We start from the raw sequence: 17,366 nt of genomic DNA on the forward strand, positions 1-17,366 counted from the left end.
CCAGATCCCGTATGAGAGTGCCTGGGATTGAGTTCTGACTGCTTCCAATTCAACTTCTCGTTAACGTACCTGGAAAGCAGCAGACTATATTTCAAGTGACGAGGTTCCTTCCTCCCAAGTAGGAAATCCAGAAGGAGTTCCAACCTCCTGGCTTCAGCCGGGCTGTTGCGAGCATTTGGAGACTGAATCTGCAGATGGAAGACTGTTTTATTTCTATCTCTCCTTTCTCTCTGTCACTCCTTTAACTGAAACACGTTTTAAAGAAGAAAACAGGTCTATTTGGCGCACAATTCCGATGTCTGAAAAGTAAAAATAAAGTACAGTGCTTGGCAAGGACTTCTCTGGCTACATCACCACATGGCAGATAAGCAGAAAGGAGAACAGGTGATACAAAAGTGGCGTGACACACAGCGGCCTTACTCTGTAACAACCTACTTTCACGAGGACTGGCTGGTCACGGGAGATCACAGCCACTCCTGTGAGACAGCACTGCTTCATGAAGATGAAGCCACCCTTGCTAATTAGATTAAAGGCACCACCACATCAGCCACACACTGGACCAAGTTTTCAGCACATGGACTTTTAGGTTAAATGCTTTAACCCAACATTTGCACATACTGGGTTAAAGCAAATGGTGCATGGGCCTCACACACTTGAAATAAAATCCAGTTATTAAACAGAGGTCAGGAACAGCAAAAATCTTACTTAGCAGAATGCTGGCTCAGAATGACCTTAGTACACACTGGCTGCATCAATACCAAGCAGGCAACACTCACCAGCCCTACGAGGGAGCACAGGCGGGCATCAGCAAGAGCCCAAGAGCTTTAGCAAGAACCAGCAGTCTCTGCGAGGTCTCAGTGACATAACAGTCCCTACAGGTCACAGGTCAAAGATGGAGCAGGCAGGTGGCTGAACAGCACAGGTTTCTGTGACAGGGTAGACTTGGAAATCACAGGGAGCCAGAACTGCATTTTAGCCCCATTCTTCCAAAAGCTGTGTCATCCAAAATTACAAATCCTTAAGGTAGTCCTTGAAGTTCCTTCAGGACTGAAAAAAAGAGATTTCAAAATGTACCAAGTAAAATCTGCACCTGCAACTCAGATACAGCCCTCGTGTCTCTCCCAGCAGTATGTATGCAAAAGGGATAAAAGGATATGCCCACATAAGGCTCACAGCATTTTATTTACAACCACACAGAACTTGAAACAATCCCAATGCCTATCAATAAGCTCACAGATAAATACCATGAGGTATATCCACATAATAGAATACTCCTCAGCAACAAAAAAGAACATGCACACAACAACAAAGATGAATCTCAGAATAATAATGTTGAGTATAAGAAGCCAGAGACCAGTGCTGTGGTTTCACAGACTAAGCCTCTGCCTGCATTCACCAGGATCCCATATGGGTGTCAGTTCATATCCTGGCTGCTCCACTTCCCATCCAGCTCCTTGATTATGGCCTTGAAAAGAAGCAGAGAATAGCCCAAAGCCTTGGGACGCTATTCCTACCTTGGAGATCCAGAAGGAACTCCTGGCTCCTGGCTTCAGATCAGCTCAGCTCCAGCTGCTGCAGTCCCTTGGGGAAAGAACCAGTTGATGGAAGATCTTTCTCTCTCTCTCTCCTTCTCTCTGTAAATCTGATCTGCCTTTCCAATAACAAGCAAATAAATAAATGGCAAAATAATAAGACCTTCAAAAAAGGATGCCAGACCCAGAAACTACTACATAGTCAAGATTGTACTTATAAGAAATTCTCAGAAATGCAAGCTAACACACAGCATCAGGAAGCAGAGTGAACAGTGGTATCCGAAGGCCAGGATCCAAAGGGGAGCAGCGAGAAACGATGGATGACAAGGGACACAGGAAAATTCTTGGAGCAAACAGACACTCTCATTAGTGTGACTGTGAAGATGAGATCTAGACACATTTCAAAAGGCAGCACACTGTACATCTCAAACAGCTGTAGTTTATGCAACAGCCAGCTGTACCTCAATAAATCTGAAAAAAATATATATCAAAGAGCCTATAAGAAGGAAACAATAGGAAATGAATACCTTGAGCTGTATTTCCACAAGTGACAACTTTCTAAACAAGTGCTTAAAGCAATTCGTATTTTTAAAGATTTATTTATTTGAAAGTCAAGAGTTACATGGGGAGAGAGAACCTTCCATCCTCTGGTTCGCTCCCCATGTGGCCACATCAGCCAAGGCTAGGCTAAACCAAAACCAGGATCCAGGAACTGTTTCCCAGTCTCCCATGTGCTTGGCAGGAGCCCAAATATTTAGCCATCTTCCACTGCTTTTCCCAGACCATGAACAGGGAGCTGGATCAGGAGTAGGGCAGGTGGGCCACGAACCAGGGCCAGCTGGCATCTCAAGTGATGGCTTTACTGGCTTAGGCCACAATGCAGATCCCAAGTAATCCTTGTTTTAAGCTAATACCAGCAGTCAACAAATACTTGTAGAGGGCTGCCATGGGCAGGTACTATTGTACCACAAAGAGTCAGTACAGGCAAATACACAAGCAGGCAAATACATCACTACACGAAGTGATAGGACTGCTGCAGAGGAGAACAAACAGAGTGCAAAAGGGCAAAAGGAGAGGCCACATTCATGAAGACCGTCCCTCAGCCAGTGTTTTTTGAGCTAAGTCCTCAGTAAGTAGGAGGCAGCCCTAGAAAAACAGGAGAGCAGAGACTCATGGGAAAAATCAACAGCAGCATGTACAAATGCTCCCAGAGAGCAACAACTCAATACGCAACAGAACAGAGTGAGTCATTGTGCCAGCAGGGCCAGAGGGTGAGTGGGAGAGATGAGATCAGAACAGAAGGCAAGTGTCACACAGCACAGGGTCTTATAGGACAAGGGAGAGAGAACTTCTCAAACAAGGACAGGCTCTTTGTGCCAGGGACAGTTTCAAGATCTCTGTGACTTTGGGCGATGTGCTGCAGGAAACTCAAGATGCTTCTTCCACGTGCAAACAGTGACGAGGGAGGCTTGGACAAGGGCAGCCCAGATGGAGAAAGAAACCGACACACCTGGTATACACCCTAGAGGTACAGTCTTCAAGAGTTGCTGCTGGAGTGGAGTGACAAAGAAGGGAGGGGCACACGGGAATCCCTGGTGATCCTCAGCTGGAAATACCAGAACAACAGCTCACGCTGGTTGTCAAAACTGTCCAGGTTGGAGCAGGACAACACTCCTCAGGGAACTTCTTGGAAAAATGAAATGAGAGAACACATGGTGGTATTTTGAGAAGACACAACTAGCAAAGAGCTTGGAGTTAATAAATGTAGCAATTGGGCCCAGCATGGTAGCCCAGTGGCTAAAGTCCTTGCTTTGCCTGTGCCAGGATCCTATATGGGTGCCAGTTCGTGTCCCAGCAGCCCTGTTTCCCATCCAGCTCCCTGCTTGTGGCCTGGGAAAGCAGTCGAGGACGGCCCAAAGTCACCTAAGGAGTGAATCGGCAGACAGAAGAACTTCCTGTCTGTGTCTCCTCCTCTTTATATAGCTGCCTTTCCAACAAAACTAAGTAAATATTTTTCTTAAACGTAGTAATCTTATCATGAATACACTAAAAATTAAGGAATTACTAAGTGTAATTACTAAATCCTGAAAAGAAAAAAAGGAAGCAGGCAAGCAGGAAAACTAATCCTATGTGATTACACGACTCAGTCCTGACCTGTTTACATGAATGACTGTGTCCTCCTAAATGCATACATCAAGATCCTAACGGCCACAGTGGTGGTGTTAAGAGGAGCCCTTGTGGAAGCAGTTAGGTCCTCAGGACTTTGCTCAGTGCCACTGTAAGGCAGCTCGGAGAAATAGCTAGCCCCTCCCCCTGAATGAAAGCACACGAAGAGGGGCTGTCCAGGAAAACTTCCTCCCCCCTTGGGGAAAGCCAGATTGGAACCTTTCCTCCACAGCCTGCCCTATCACACCACCTACAGACTAGACCTGAGGCTCCACTGGCCCTTTAGAGAAAATGCATGCTCTCCACTTCCCAGCCTTTGTACACTTCCCAAATGGTCAGTCTCCTTGACCCTCTTTGGCACGTTTCTGCTACCTACTTGATACCAGCATGCATGTGTTGGTTTGCAACATCAAACTCAAGTATAACCCTAAAATTCCACACAGATATCAATGCATCAAAAAGTGTATATTGTGGAGTGATAGGAGCATGATATCACAAACACAGACAGCAACTTAACACAATACAGACTTCTTTTGTTTGAACTCTAGAAACCAGGTTGGATAGTGCAGCATCCCAAGCAACTGCAAAGCCAAGAAGATAGGCATTACAGAGGGTGGGGAAATTCATGACACGTGACTAGACCTAGTAAAGTCTCCACAAAGGGGCAACACTGGCTTCTTTCTTGGGGGGAAACAGAAGAACAGACATATAACTAATGTTCACAACATCCAAGTTACTGCTAAAGAAAGTGAACTGCATCTTTCCTGGCTTTGAATGATGACTAGAATGGCAATTTAAATGCCAACTTGGGGGTCACTGAAAACGAAGGTGAGCACCCCCAACTTTGTCACAGTGCGAAAGAAACTGTCTTACCAGCAACAGACACAAGGGGGAGCAACAAATCACAGGTTCTAGTGAAGAAGTCTGCAAATCTGGGAAATAACCCACCCTCCAGTAAAGATGTTTTCCTACAACGCCCAGAAGGATCCGCATAAACACCAGCAGGACTGTCTAATGCTGGTCTCCTCCCGTACACAGCCAGCTTCTAGAGGCTTGGAGAAGTAGTTGTTTTCTCCAATGTCCAAACCTCAACAAAAAGCCATCAAGTATACATAAATAAATAAGAAAACATGGGGCCAAACGCAGTAGCTTAGTGACTAATTTCCCCGCCTGCACATACCAGGAACCTATATTGGCACCGGTTCGTATCCCTGCTACTCCACTTCCCATCCAGCTCCCTGCTTGTGACCTGGGAAAGCAGTCGAGCACAGCCCAAAGCCTTGGGACCCTGCACCCAAGTGGAGACCTGGAAGAGGCTACTGCCTCCTGGCTTCGGATCAGCTCCCGCCATTGCGGCTGCTTGGGGAGTGAATCAGCGGATGGAAAATCTTCCTCTCTGTCTGTTCTCCTCTCCAGAGCTGACTTTCCAGAAAAAATAAACTTTAAAAAAAAAAAAAGAATGTAGCTGTGTAGAAAAGCAGAGAGCTATTTTTTAAAAAAAAGAAGCAAAAAAAAAAAAATGACCTAATGAAAGAACCAAAATGATCTCCAAAATAAAAATCTACTTATTACATGACAGAAAATGTAAAATAACCATGGAGGGGTTGGCATTGTAGCACCCTGGATCAAGACATCATTCTAACATCAGCATCTCAATTACAGCTGTTCTACTTTGAAAGAAAGATTTGTTTATTGATTTGAAAGGCAAGTTAAAGAGGCAGAGATATATAGATCTTCCATCCACTGGTTCACTCCCTAAATGGCTGCAACAGTCAGGACTGAGCCTGGCCACAGCCAGGAACCTGGAACTCCATTCAAGTCTCCCATATAAATTCAGGGGCCCAAGTAGATGGATCATCTGCTGCTTTCCCAGGTGCATTAGCATGGAGCTAATTTGGAAGTGAAGAAGCTGGAACGTAACAGGCACCCAAATTGGGCTGCCAGGCTTGCAGATGGCACATTAACCTACAGAGCCACGACACTGGCCCCCTTCATTTCTGACCCAGGTTCCAGCCATTAATACACCTTGGAAAGCAAATGGCAATGGGGTACATGCTTCGGACCCTGAACAGAGCCACCTGGAGAGTGAATGCAGGCTGCTCTCCGTGCCCCTTTCTTCCAATATGTGCATGATGGGAGTCAAAGGCAAGACAGACCTTTGATAAACAGCAAGTCTACCTGAAAAAACAGTGGCCAAAAACTTTCTACACTGGAGGAAAAAATGTACACACAAATCCATAAATCTCAAAGAACTCTAACAAACACAAACTAAAAGTTACCTATACCAAAACATATAACACTGTCAATAGTCAGAGGGGAGAGTATTACAGTGACCACTGTGGCAATTTGGGAAGCAAGTGATGAGACTTTTCTCCCACTCTTTCTCTTCTTCTCTCTGTAAGTCTGCCTTTCAAAAAAAGAGAAAACTTTCTAAAAGCCATATAAAAGGCTAGCCCCATACCAGGCTAAGCCTCTGAATACAACACCAATATCCCAAATGGGTACCAGTTCAAGTCCCAGCCGCTCCACTTCTTATCCAGCTAATCACTTAGGAAGACAGCTGAGGATGGCCAAACTATCCGGGCCCTGCACTCACATGAGACCCCTGGGTGAAGCTCCAAGCTCCTAGCTTTTGATGGATCCAGCTCTGGTTGTTTTGGCCATTTGGGGAGTAGACCATATGGTCTCTCCTCTCTCTGTAGCTCCACCTTTCAAATAAAAATAAACCATTTTTTAAAACCACAGGAAATTCCTAAAGCAGCAAATATTTGACTCCTATATATAAGAAAATACTTACTAGATCATCAGCAGAATTCTCAAAAAGAAAAAAAAATGTAGCCCAGAAGAGAAGAGGCAATATTTTTAAAGTACCAATAGGAAAAAAAAAACTTTCAGTCAAAATTGAAGGAGGTGGGAAGCAACAATGGCTGAAGCGGCTGGGTCCCTGCACTCACACAGGAGACCTGTGAAATCCTCCCTCTGAAATCAAGACAATAAATGAACACTTTTCTCTTCATTAAAACTTTCCCAGATACACAAAAAGCTGAAGGAGTTCACTACTGCTAGACCTATTCTGTAAGAAATGCTAGAGGATCTTTCACACTGAAACCAAAGAACACAGGGCAAACACTAAAAACTACATAAAAACGTAAGGCTCGGGGCAAGTGTTCAGGCTGGCAGCAAAGACTTCCACAGCTGACGCAGGTGCACCTGGGCAGTCTGTGGCTCGGCTCCGGGCTCCAGCTTCCTGCTAGCACAGATCCCAGGAAGCTGTGCTGACGGCTTGGATGAGTGGGGCTTCCGCCACTCGTGCCGAGGACCTGGAGTGCATCTCCAACTTCTCCGGCTTTGGCCCCTGTCCTGCCCCCAGCCACTGTCGGCGCTTGCAGAGTGAACAAGTCAACTGAAGTGCTCTCTGTCTCACTTGCCCCGCTCCCCCGTCTTTCAAACAAAATGTTAGAACAATTTAAAAACATAAAGCTCCCTAGTGATGCTAAATAGACAAAAAAGCAAGAAATCTGCCATACTGAAATGTGGAATATAAACAGCTTTTATGTTTTCACTGAGTCCAAAAAGGACACTTTAAAAAAACTACAAATCTCTATCAAATGGGAGACATAATATAAAAATATGCGATGTGTGGCATATTTCGCAAAAAGGGAGGAAAGTGGAGATAGAATGCAACCCACTGCTGAAGTTGCCAGTTTTAATTCAATTGTAGTAATTTACGGTATCTTATGCAATATGTTGTATTTCTGCATTGATATTGGCCTTGAACTGTTGGAGCAGATATTCAATCCTATCCTTGCTCTCTCCCTGTAAGAATCATCACAAAAAGTATCACCAAATGTAAGGACAAGCAGTCTTTGCCCAGACCTCTGTGCCTGTGGTCTGTCAGTACAGGCACACTGGCACCGACGCGGTGGTACAGCTGGCTAAGGCATTCCTGAAGTCCGGGATCCCATACGGGCACCAGTTCAAGCCCCAGCTGCTCCACTTCTGCCCTAGCTCCGTGCTAAGCTGCCTGGAAAAGCAGCAGAATGTGGTCCGAGTCTCCGGGCCTCTGCATCCTCGAAGCAGTTCCAGACTGTTCCAAATTCCTGACTTCAGCCCAGTGCAGCCCCAGCCACTGTGGCCATTTGGGAAGTGAATTGGCAGTTGTAAGATTTTTCTCTCTCTCTCTCTCTCTCTCTCTCTCTCTCTCACACACACACATTCTCTCACTCTTTCAAATAATCAATAAAACAAATAAATAATACATAATGCCTGCATGTTAGTCATCAAACTAATAACCTAAGAAACCACTCCCGATTTTATAGCATTTCAATAGAGACAGACAAAAGCACATTATTACTCAAATCCATTTGGAACACAATTTTATTTCAGCAATGTGGAGTGTTCAGTGATTTGGGATCTCTGCCTAAAGTACAGTTAGGAGAATCTTAAAGTTGCAAGAAGGTATTTTTCTTTCAAGCAAATGCTGAGAATCTAAAGCTTTCTCAGACTTCACCTTTCCTTGAGGAATATTTGGAATGTTTATATAAAAACACTCTTACAAACAGACCCATATCTTCCATTCATCTTCACAACCACTCTGAAGGAGAACTAAAGCAAACCCAGTCTAAGGGGAGGTGTGCAATGCTTAAGGCTTCATGAGGGCCCCTGAGGGCAGACCACAAAGCGATTACGATGCTGCTGGATCACACCATACTGACGCTGAGATGCGGTATTTTTGCATACCAATTCTCCATTCTGCTTTTTTCCCCAGATTGATTTATTTTATTTATTTGAAAATCAGAGTTATAGAAAGACAAAGAAACCCTTCCACCCACACATTCATTTCCCAAAATGGACAAAACAGCCAAGTCTGGGCCAAGCCAGGAGCTTCATCTGGGTCTCCCATGTGAGTAGCAGCAAAGAGTTCAAGTACTTACACTACCTTCTGCTGCTACACTAAGTGCACAGGCAGGGAGCTGGATTAGACATGGAGCAGCTGGGACTCAAACAAAAACTCAAACTCAAAAAAACTGGTGCTCAAAAATGGGATGCTTATATTGCAGGCAGCAGCTTAACGCACTGTGCCACAATGGTCCCCCACCCCAAGTCTGCATCTAAGGCACAGACATAAGCAACACGCTGACCATCAGGGACTATGTTTTTGAAACATCTATGATCAGCATCTGCCACAGACACAGTAGTCATATTTTAAATTAGAACCACAAGTCATATGATCCTGCAAGTAATATATATTGAGAACAAAATAAATTTTAGAAAATTCAAGACTTCTTATCACCATGAAGGTATGAGGGTCAGCAGGCTAGGATGTGAATATGGTCAGGGTATATCCCCCAAGGTCCATGTGATGAAGGCTTGGTACCTAGAGGTGGTAGTAGGAACTGGTAGAACTTTTAACAGATAGGGTCTAATGGGAGGTTCTTAGATTGCTGAGAAGGTAGGCAGTTCTCACGCTACCTCTTGACAACAGTTCTCACAAGACAGCTGTTCTAGAAGGAGCAGGCCCAGCCTGCCTGCCTACTACAGGGATGTAAAGTCACACCAGCACTCTCTCCTGTGTCATGTGTCATGATGTGATGTAGCCAAGGGAGGAGCTCTCATGAGAAGTGAATCAGCGCAGGCACCACACCCTTAGACCTCAAAAACTGTGAGATAAAAACATTTCCTTTTTTTAATTTCATTGCAGTGACAAAATCTGACTAATGTACAGCCCAGTATTATACCTAGATCACAGTGGTACCGGATTCTGCTACTCACAGTAATAGCTAACGTTAGGCTAATTTGCTTTTTGTCTGTCTGGTGGCTTTTACTTTATCCTCATGACAACCCTATGAATTCAGCACTAGTATGATTTTGATTTTATACAGAAGAAATTGTAGACTCAGAAACAAAGTAACTTACCCTAAGGTCACACTGTTATAAGCAACCGACCTGGGATTTGAAGGGAGGGAACGAGGTCTGAGGTCTGCTTGCTTAAACGCTAGGCCACAGCGTCTTTCACACTGAGGGCAAGATTATCAGAAGATCCTAAAATGGCTACTGAATCACACTAAATCGAGCTCGGGGCCAGCGCTGTGGCTCAGTGGGGTAAGCCATGGCCTGCAACACTGGCATCCCACACAAGTACTGGTTCAAGTCCCAGTTATTCCACTTCCTATTCAGCTCCCTGCTAATGTGCCTGTGAAAGCAAGAGAAGATGGACTGAGTACTTGGGTCCCTGCACCCATCTGGGAGATCCAGCAAAAGCTCCTGGTTCGGCCGTGGCGGCCATCTGGGAGTGCACCAGCAGGGGCAAGACTTATCTAGCCCTTGCTCCCTCTCTATAATTGTGCCTTTGAAATAAGTAAAACAATTTTCTTTTTAATTAAGAGGACAAACTATCCTAAAATATGGCCTTAATTTACAGGTAAGGTTTATTGCATTCAAATTCTAGAAAAAATCAGTTCATCCTGTCAGTCAGTTTCCCCATTCTCCCCCAGTCTATACATATCTTTCTCATAATAAGTCTTCCTTTGTATTTCCATGTCTTTCTTTCACATACATAAATATATGTATTCCACATGGTCCCAGGTCATGCAAACAGATACAGGAAATTAGGCAGAATGAAAAAAACAGGAGTAAGTTCAACACACCACTTTAAAGTATGAAAGTGATGTATCACTTCAAAAGGAAAAACAGAAACTGGAGAACTGTTAAAAATGGAATCTGCTATTTTTCTGCAGCCAAATGAAAATGTCCAGCACTTAGCATTTTCAAGGGGATTTCTCCCTTGCTTTCCTTCAGTCCCTTCTTGGGATTCTCCAAGATACAGTTTCAAAATGTTGCTTCAAAATAATGCCTCTCACAAGCAGTTTTTCTTTTCACTTAGTGCAGGTCTATGAAAATTAAAACTGCACGGCTTAAGTGAGTTGCCTCGGAGGCATGTTCATCAACTTACAGTGCCGTCAGCGGGGGGGAGCCCCGTCGGAACCTCCGCCTGCCCGTGTGTGGCACCTGCTCACCCATCAGATCAGGACGTAATCATAGCTCTGCACTGAGTTGGTCACAGCCAGAGTCTCAGGCCCTCCATCTGCTCTGACGCAGGGGACAGGACGGACTCCACTGGCAGGGGCTTGAGACTTCGGCGGAACAGGTCTTCTCAAGCCAGCTTTCCTTCCTCTCAGGGACCCCTGGACCTCCTCGGATGTGTTTTCTTGACGTTGAAGATTAGCCAGGCGCTTCATTTCATACTCCCTTTCAGTTTTGATGGCTGGAAAAGAAAAATACATGAAGCAATTTGACATTTTCACCAGGTGTAATCTAGTCCCAACAGTGCCACACGGCAGAATTCACATCTCTGAATGATGAATGAGCTAAGATTTCAAAAGGTAAGCGGGAGGGTGGGGCTAATGCAGAAGTACATTTACATGCGTCTCTGAAGACAAGCGAATGGCACATGCCATGTATGGTTTATGAAAACAGATCTTAAGAAACGTACAATTCAGGCCCGGCAGCGTGGCCTAGCGGCTAAAGTCCTCACCTTGAAAGCCCCGGGATCCCATATGGGTGCCAGTTCTAATCCCGGCAGCTCCACTTCCCATCCAGCTCCCTGCCTGTGGCCTGGGAAAGCAGTTGAGAACGGCCCAATGCATTGGGACCCTGCACCCGTGTGGGAGACCTGGAAGAGGTTTCAGGTTCCCGGCTTCAGATCGGCGCGCACCGGCCTGTTGCGGCTCACTTGGGGAGTGAAACATCGGATGGAAGATCTTCCTCTCTGTCTCTCCTCCTCTCTGTATATCCGGCTTTCCAATAATAAAAAATCTTTAAAAAAAAAAAAAAAAAAGAAACGTACAATTCGCTGAAGGGAGTAGATCATCCTTGGCAATTTTACACTTCATGAGCTTGATAGGACCGCCATATTTAATTTCTTCCAAAAAAGGCAACTTGAAGTTGGCTAGATTGGTGTACCAGGTCTTGGTAAGTAATGCGAGATCCCAAGGTTCCTGTCTGAAGCAAAAATTCATCCATTCATTCAACAGCAAACATGTTTACCCAGCATCTACACTGTGCTTTCTAGAGCCAGCATACTCATTCTCAGTTCTTTTGCTACTGGACATTCTGGTGTATAGGGAGACAGGTTTGGGGCAATCGCCACTCTGAGCAGAGACAGATCTCAGAGTAATGCAGAGATGAAATGGGGGGAAAAAAATAACCAGAAATGATAATGCCAGGAACTTTGGTTCACAGTGATGCCCCCGTGGAGGGAGCAGACTCTTTCCAGGTAACGGGATATGGATGTGAACTGTGAGCCACCAAGCCTTCCACGGCTGATTAAAAACCTGGCAAACCTTCGGACTTTCAGTGTGGGTTACAGGGATGGGGAAGAAGTTGCAACATGGGAAATAATCACCAGGGGATGTGTCCTTTGCCCATGGCTAAGGCCGCTGGGTCCCACATCACAGTCCTAGGTACAATCCCCAGTTCAGTCTCCTCTGTCTCCAGCCCCCCAGTCATGCAGACCCTGGCAGGAAGCAGTGATGCTTCAATGTGACTCCTGTTGTCCACGGGAGATACACGAACTGCAATCCCAGCTCCTAGCTTCAACTCAGCCCAACTTGGCCCTGATACACATTGGTAAATGAACCAGAGGATAGGTTTTCTATCTATACGTTTCTCTCTCTCTCCAGCTGTCTGCCTTTCAAATGGTAAATAACTTGGATATTAAAAAAAAAAAAACCACTACAAACCTTAAGCAATTTTTTAAGATTAATTTATTTCTATTGGAAAAGCATATATACAGAGAGGAGAAGAGACAGAGAGAAAGATCTTCCGCACGCTGGTTCATTCCCCAAGTGGCTGCAACACAGCCAGAGCTGAGCTGACCCAGAGCCAAGAGCCAGGAGATTCTTGTGGGTCTTCCACATGGGTGCAGGGTTCCAAGGCTTTGGGCCGTCCTCGACTGCTTTCCCAGGCCACAAGCAGGGAGCTGGATGGGAAGTGGAACAGCTAGGACACGAACTGGCACTCATATGGGAACCCAGTACGTGCAAGGCAAGGACTTTAGCCACTAGGCTACCGCACTGGGCCCAAAGCAAATGTTTTATTTAGCCTAATTCTACTTGAAATATCAACCAGCTGCTTATCATTCAGTACAAGCTCATCCTCACCCACATAACACAAAGGAAGAGTCTGCCTTGGTTCAAGCAAGGAAGGGACAGTGTCACACACAGGCCACCCCTTCGTCTAGTCCAGCTTTTTTGATAATTTTCCATCTTACTTTAGGAAGTGACTCAGGTCAGTAATTATTACAGATGGACTTGAGTTAGTCACAAAAATGTACCTGTAAGTTTATTTAAGTTGTTTAAAAACAGAGAAATCACTTTACTGTCTACCAAGAGCCTCATTAAACACACTTTAGAACTTGCATGTAAGGAAGTTTAATCCTACTTTGTTGATAAGCTAATGTTGATTAGGGCCTACTACATCAGGCAGTAACTGCTACAACTCTACGAGGGACACACAGCAACTACTATCCCATGTGGGCATGGGTTCCTGTCCCGGCTCTTTCACTTCTGACCCAGCTCCCTGTCTATGGCCTGAGAAAAGCAGAAGATGGCCCTTAGTATTTGAGCTCTACCGCAGGAAGAATCAGATGAAACTTTTGGCTCCTGGCTTCGGCTTGGCCCAGCGCTGGCTGTTACAGCCATCTGGAGTGTGAACCAGCAGGTAGAAGATCTCTGACTCTGTGTATCTACCCTCTCTTTCTGTAACTCTCAAAATCTTTTTTAAAAAAGGGGGGGTGGGGCTCGGCAGCGTGGCCTGCTGGCTAAGGTCCTCTCCTTGATCCCATGTGGCTGCTGGTTCTAATCCCGGCAGCTCCACTTTCTCTCTGTCTCTCCTCCTCTTAGTATATCTGACTTTGTAATAAAAATAAAATAAATCTTAAAAAAAAAAAAATAAAAAAGGGGGGGTGGGAGTGGGGTATGACACAATAGTTAGGATGTTTCTTGGGATCTCAGTATCCGTATCAGGGTGCCTGGATTCAAGTCAGCTCCATTTCCAATTCCAGCTTCTGCTTAAGACACACTCTGAGAAGCAGCAGGTGACGGCCCAAACACCTGGGCTCCTGTCATCCACATGGGAGACCCCAGTGATTCAGGCTCCTGGTGGACCTGGCAAAGCCCCAGCTTTTCCAAGTATTTGGGGAGTGAATCAAGTAGATCTCTATCTCCCTGCCTTTAAAATAAACAGATTTTAATAACTTAATAAAATCATTCTCCAGAAATAGGAATAGCTTTATATATAAACTGTCTACCATAACAGTTGCCTGTGGTTCAAGGTCTAAACGAACTGACACAATTAAACAAAAATGCAAATGATGAGGGGTTTTGTGGTTATTCCAATATCTCGTTTTATAATTCTGTACGACTCTACCTGCTTCTTAGCATATTGTTAAAAAGATAAATTCAACTGACCTGTAAATGGCATAAAGCGGCAGTAAACAGTATCAGATAAAACAAGTGCAAACATTTTAAAAAGTGAAAGGTGTAAGGCCCCGCTGGGGTGGGTGAGGGGCGGCCTAGGAGGAGGCTGAGAAGGGTGGCTGGCTGAGAAGGCCGTACCAGAAGGCAGCCAGCAGTCCCGCAGTGCCATACAGATTCACCAAGGTCTAAGGGAGCCTCGGACATTGCTTTGTCCTGCAACCCCCACCTCTACAGCCCCCTGATGAAAACAGCCCCTCACGTCCCCTGGGCGCGACTTCCCTGGCTCACTGTACCAGACCAGTGACCCTCGGCCGGGAGTGCTCCCAGAAAAGCTTGTTATAAGCTAAACTCCATTCTGTGTGGAGTTCTGGTTCTAAACATGAATCCAACCTTACAAAAGGTAGTAGGACAGTATACAGGGCAAATGTTCTGTGTGGCAGCAGCACATGTTCACTGTCTGTTCACATTATTCCAGGCAATGTGATTGCATCACATGAATGACCTCCTTTTAATCTACATATGGCTAGTGTGTCTACTGTACAAAGGAGGAAGTCAAACACAAGAGACCCAAGGGCAAGGCTAGGCTTGAAGCCCAGCTCGAGAAAAATGGTTGGGGCCAGTGCTTGCTGTGGTATAGCAAGTCAAGCTTATGACTGCAATATCATCCCATATCATAGTGTCATTTCAAGGCTTGCCTGTTGCTCTTCTGATCCACCTCCCAACTCCACTGCCTGAGAAGGCAGCAGAAGGTGTGAGTACATGGGTGCCTGTCACCCAAAGGGCAAACCCAGAGGAGGTTTCCTGGCTTCTAGCTTCAGCATAAGATCTGACCATGTGAAGAAAGAACTAGAAAACAGAAGGTCTCCTCTCCTTCTCCCACTCACTTTTTCTGCTCAAATAAATCTTTTTTTGAAAAAAAAAATATCGCAAAGTAATGTCTATGTATTGCCTATATCAAAATGTACACCACTGGTTCTGTATTCCATCAGAGTGTTTTAAAGGTAGATTTGGACTATCCTAAGATAATGGGGGCAGCAGAAAATACAGTTCAGTAAGAACATCCAGACATTCTAGCCTGGACCTCATTACATGGCTGACACTGACTGAACTTTTCCTTCAGAATTCCGTTTTCTCATTTCAAAGTATTGCTTTGTTGTAAAGACCAAGACAGATCATTTATATATTCTTATAACAGCAGTTGTCTTGGGGTATAGCCCAGTGGCATAATTGGCTCAACTTCTGCCTACAAGTGCCAGCATCCCATGTGAGCGCCAGTTCCTGTCCCAGAACTGCTCTGCATCCACGTCCCTTCCAGCTCCCTGCTCATAGCCTGGGAAAGCAGCAGAGGATGGCCCAAAGCCTTGGAACTCTACAACTGCCTGGAAGGCCCTAAGGAGGCTCCTGGTTCCTGGTTTCAAATTGACTCAGCTGCAGCCATTGCTTCCATCTGGGGAGTGAACCAGCGGATGGAAAATCAATGTCTCACAGTAACTCTGCTTTTCAAAAAAAAAAAAAAAAAAAAAACCATACACCAGTACACCAGTATCTATAGAGCAAACCACAGATGTCTTAAAAAAAAAAAAAAAAAAAAAAAAAAAAAAAAAAAAACAAGCCTAGGATCCCGATACCTGGCTGGATCAACTCCTCTCATGTAATCCCACACCGTTATTCTTAGCCAAAATAATCCCCACCCCCCACTCACTGCTTACCTTGATAAAAAAAATACTTACACATTGTAACAACTGCCCCTCAAAATGGTTTTCACTGTGTTCTTCCTTGGCAAGCCATAAGCCATGGTGGACTACTACCCAAATGCCTCAGGAGCCTGAGGGAAGGTCACAGATACTTGGTTCACTTTGCCTGAAATGATTCCAATGCACCTCATTAACAGTTTTCACCTGAATATTTGCATAACCAAATAATAAAAAAAGATGCCCCCAAGGCAGTTCTGAACGTAAAGAGTCCCTAAGAAATGGTTGACTGGCCCTGACCCCTGAACCTACAACTGTGTTCTTAATTTTCCATGAGCAAAACTCTTCACTTCCTGCCATCCTACAGAGGGCAAATCCTACAGAGAGCTGCCATCCTGAAGCAAGGTCCCTGTTAGCTGCAGGGGAGCAGAGCCCAGGTGTGTATGTCAAGGCTACAGCCGCCCAATGCAGCCACCAGCAGGAGGCCGCCCTGGGCCCTACCCACGAGGCAATCCTTCCCCAGGTTCTCCCGCTTTCCCAACGCTCCATTAAAAGGGGGGCTGGAGGGGAGAGGAGAGCGTCAGCCCTCAGCCCCGTTGTCCTCAGCCCGCGTCCTTGCCCTGGCACGTCGACGTGGGACGAGGCGTGCAGCTGGCTGCAGGAACCGGTTCCAGGGAGGGGCAGAGCCCGAGGCCAAGGGGACGCTGAGGCTGGCCCGGGCCGCGCCCTTCCTCCCACGCGGCGGAACGCGGGGTCCCAAGTCCCGGGCGAGTGGGCGGGCGACCTCAGCATCCTTGGGGTTAAGTACACGAGCACAACGCGCGCCGGCCGAGGGCTGAATGCGAGCCGCTGGCCTCCGTGCCTTAGCTTGAGGCCAGCGACCCCAGTACCTGGGCTGGAGGGGTCCTCGGGGTGAGCGCCGACGCCGGCGACCCCAGTACCTGAGCTTGAGGGGGACGCAGGTTGAGCGCGCGCCGGCCAAAGGTGAGCGCGCGCCGGCCGAGGCGCACAGGGCAGCGCGCACGCCGCGAACCCGCGCGGCGGGGCCCTCTTGCCTCTTTCCTGCTCGCGGCCGGAACTGCGGGCGCTCCCCCGCGTCACTCAGGGGGCCCTCAATAAAGGGCTTTGTGGTGCCGGCTCCGCTTGCGGAGAGGCCTGGGTTTCTGACCCGAGCAGAGGAAAGGTTGACGTGCAGCAGGACCAATGCAGGGCCCTTCTCTGAGTGTCCGAGGCAGTGTGTGGAAGACATCTGGAAGGGGGCCTGGCAGGGGACTCCCCTGTCCACCCTGGGAAACTGCACAAATGCACTTGAGTCCCTGTCACCTTAGGAAGACCCGACAGGAGTTCTGGCTCCTGGTTTGAGCCTGACCCAGCCCCTGCTGTTGGGAGCATTTGAGCTCTCTCTCCCTCATTTTTATTATTTTTTTTTTAGAAGAAAAATGTGCCCAGCTGTGCTGTGCTGGCTGTTGTGTCTCTAGCGACCCTGGAGAGTGGAAGCC

General features: G+C 46.4%; 1 protein-coding gene across 3 annotated transcripts in view; it reads right to left on the reverse strand.

Moving 5' to 3' along the window:
- Positions 1–16,831, reverse strand: part of LOC101524728 (uncharacterized protein C4orf36) — a 46,179-nt gene extending 29,348 nt beyond the window's left edge. Inside the window, exons 1-4 of one of the 3 annotated variants that reach the window (XM_058667101.1) lie at positions 16,809–16,831; positions 15,907–16,036; positions 11,545–11,699; positions 10,715–10,962 (exon numbers count right to left, since the gene is read on the reverse strand). In XM_058667101.1, coding sequence (XP_058523084.1) covers positions 10,718–10,962; positions 11,545–11,699; positions 15,907–15,971 — 465 coding nt within the window. In that variant the 5' untranslated portion in view covers positions 15,972–16,036; positions 16,809–16,831 and the 3' untranslated portion in view covers positions 10,715–10,717. Of the gene's footprint in view, positions 1–10,400; positions 10,963–11,544; positions 11,700–15,906; positions 16,037–16,757; positions 16,778–16,808 lie in introns of those variants that run through there. The other 2 variants (XM_004590643.4, XM_058667100.1) reach the window with 2 other exon arrangements.
- Positions 16,832–17,366: the final 535 nt, after the last annotated feature.

Source organism: Ochotona princeps, chromosome 7 (genome assembly GCF_030435755.1).
Source record: "Ochotona princeps isolate mOchPri1 chromosome 7, mOchPri1.hap1, whole genome shotgun sequence".
NCBI classification, from domain to species: domain Eukaryota; kingdom Metazoa; phylum Chordata; class Mammalia; order Lagomorpha; family Ochotonidae; genus Ochotona; species Ochotona princeps.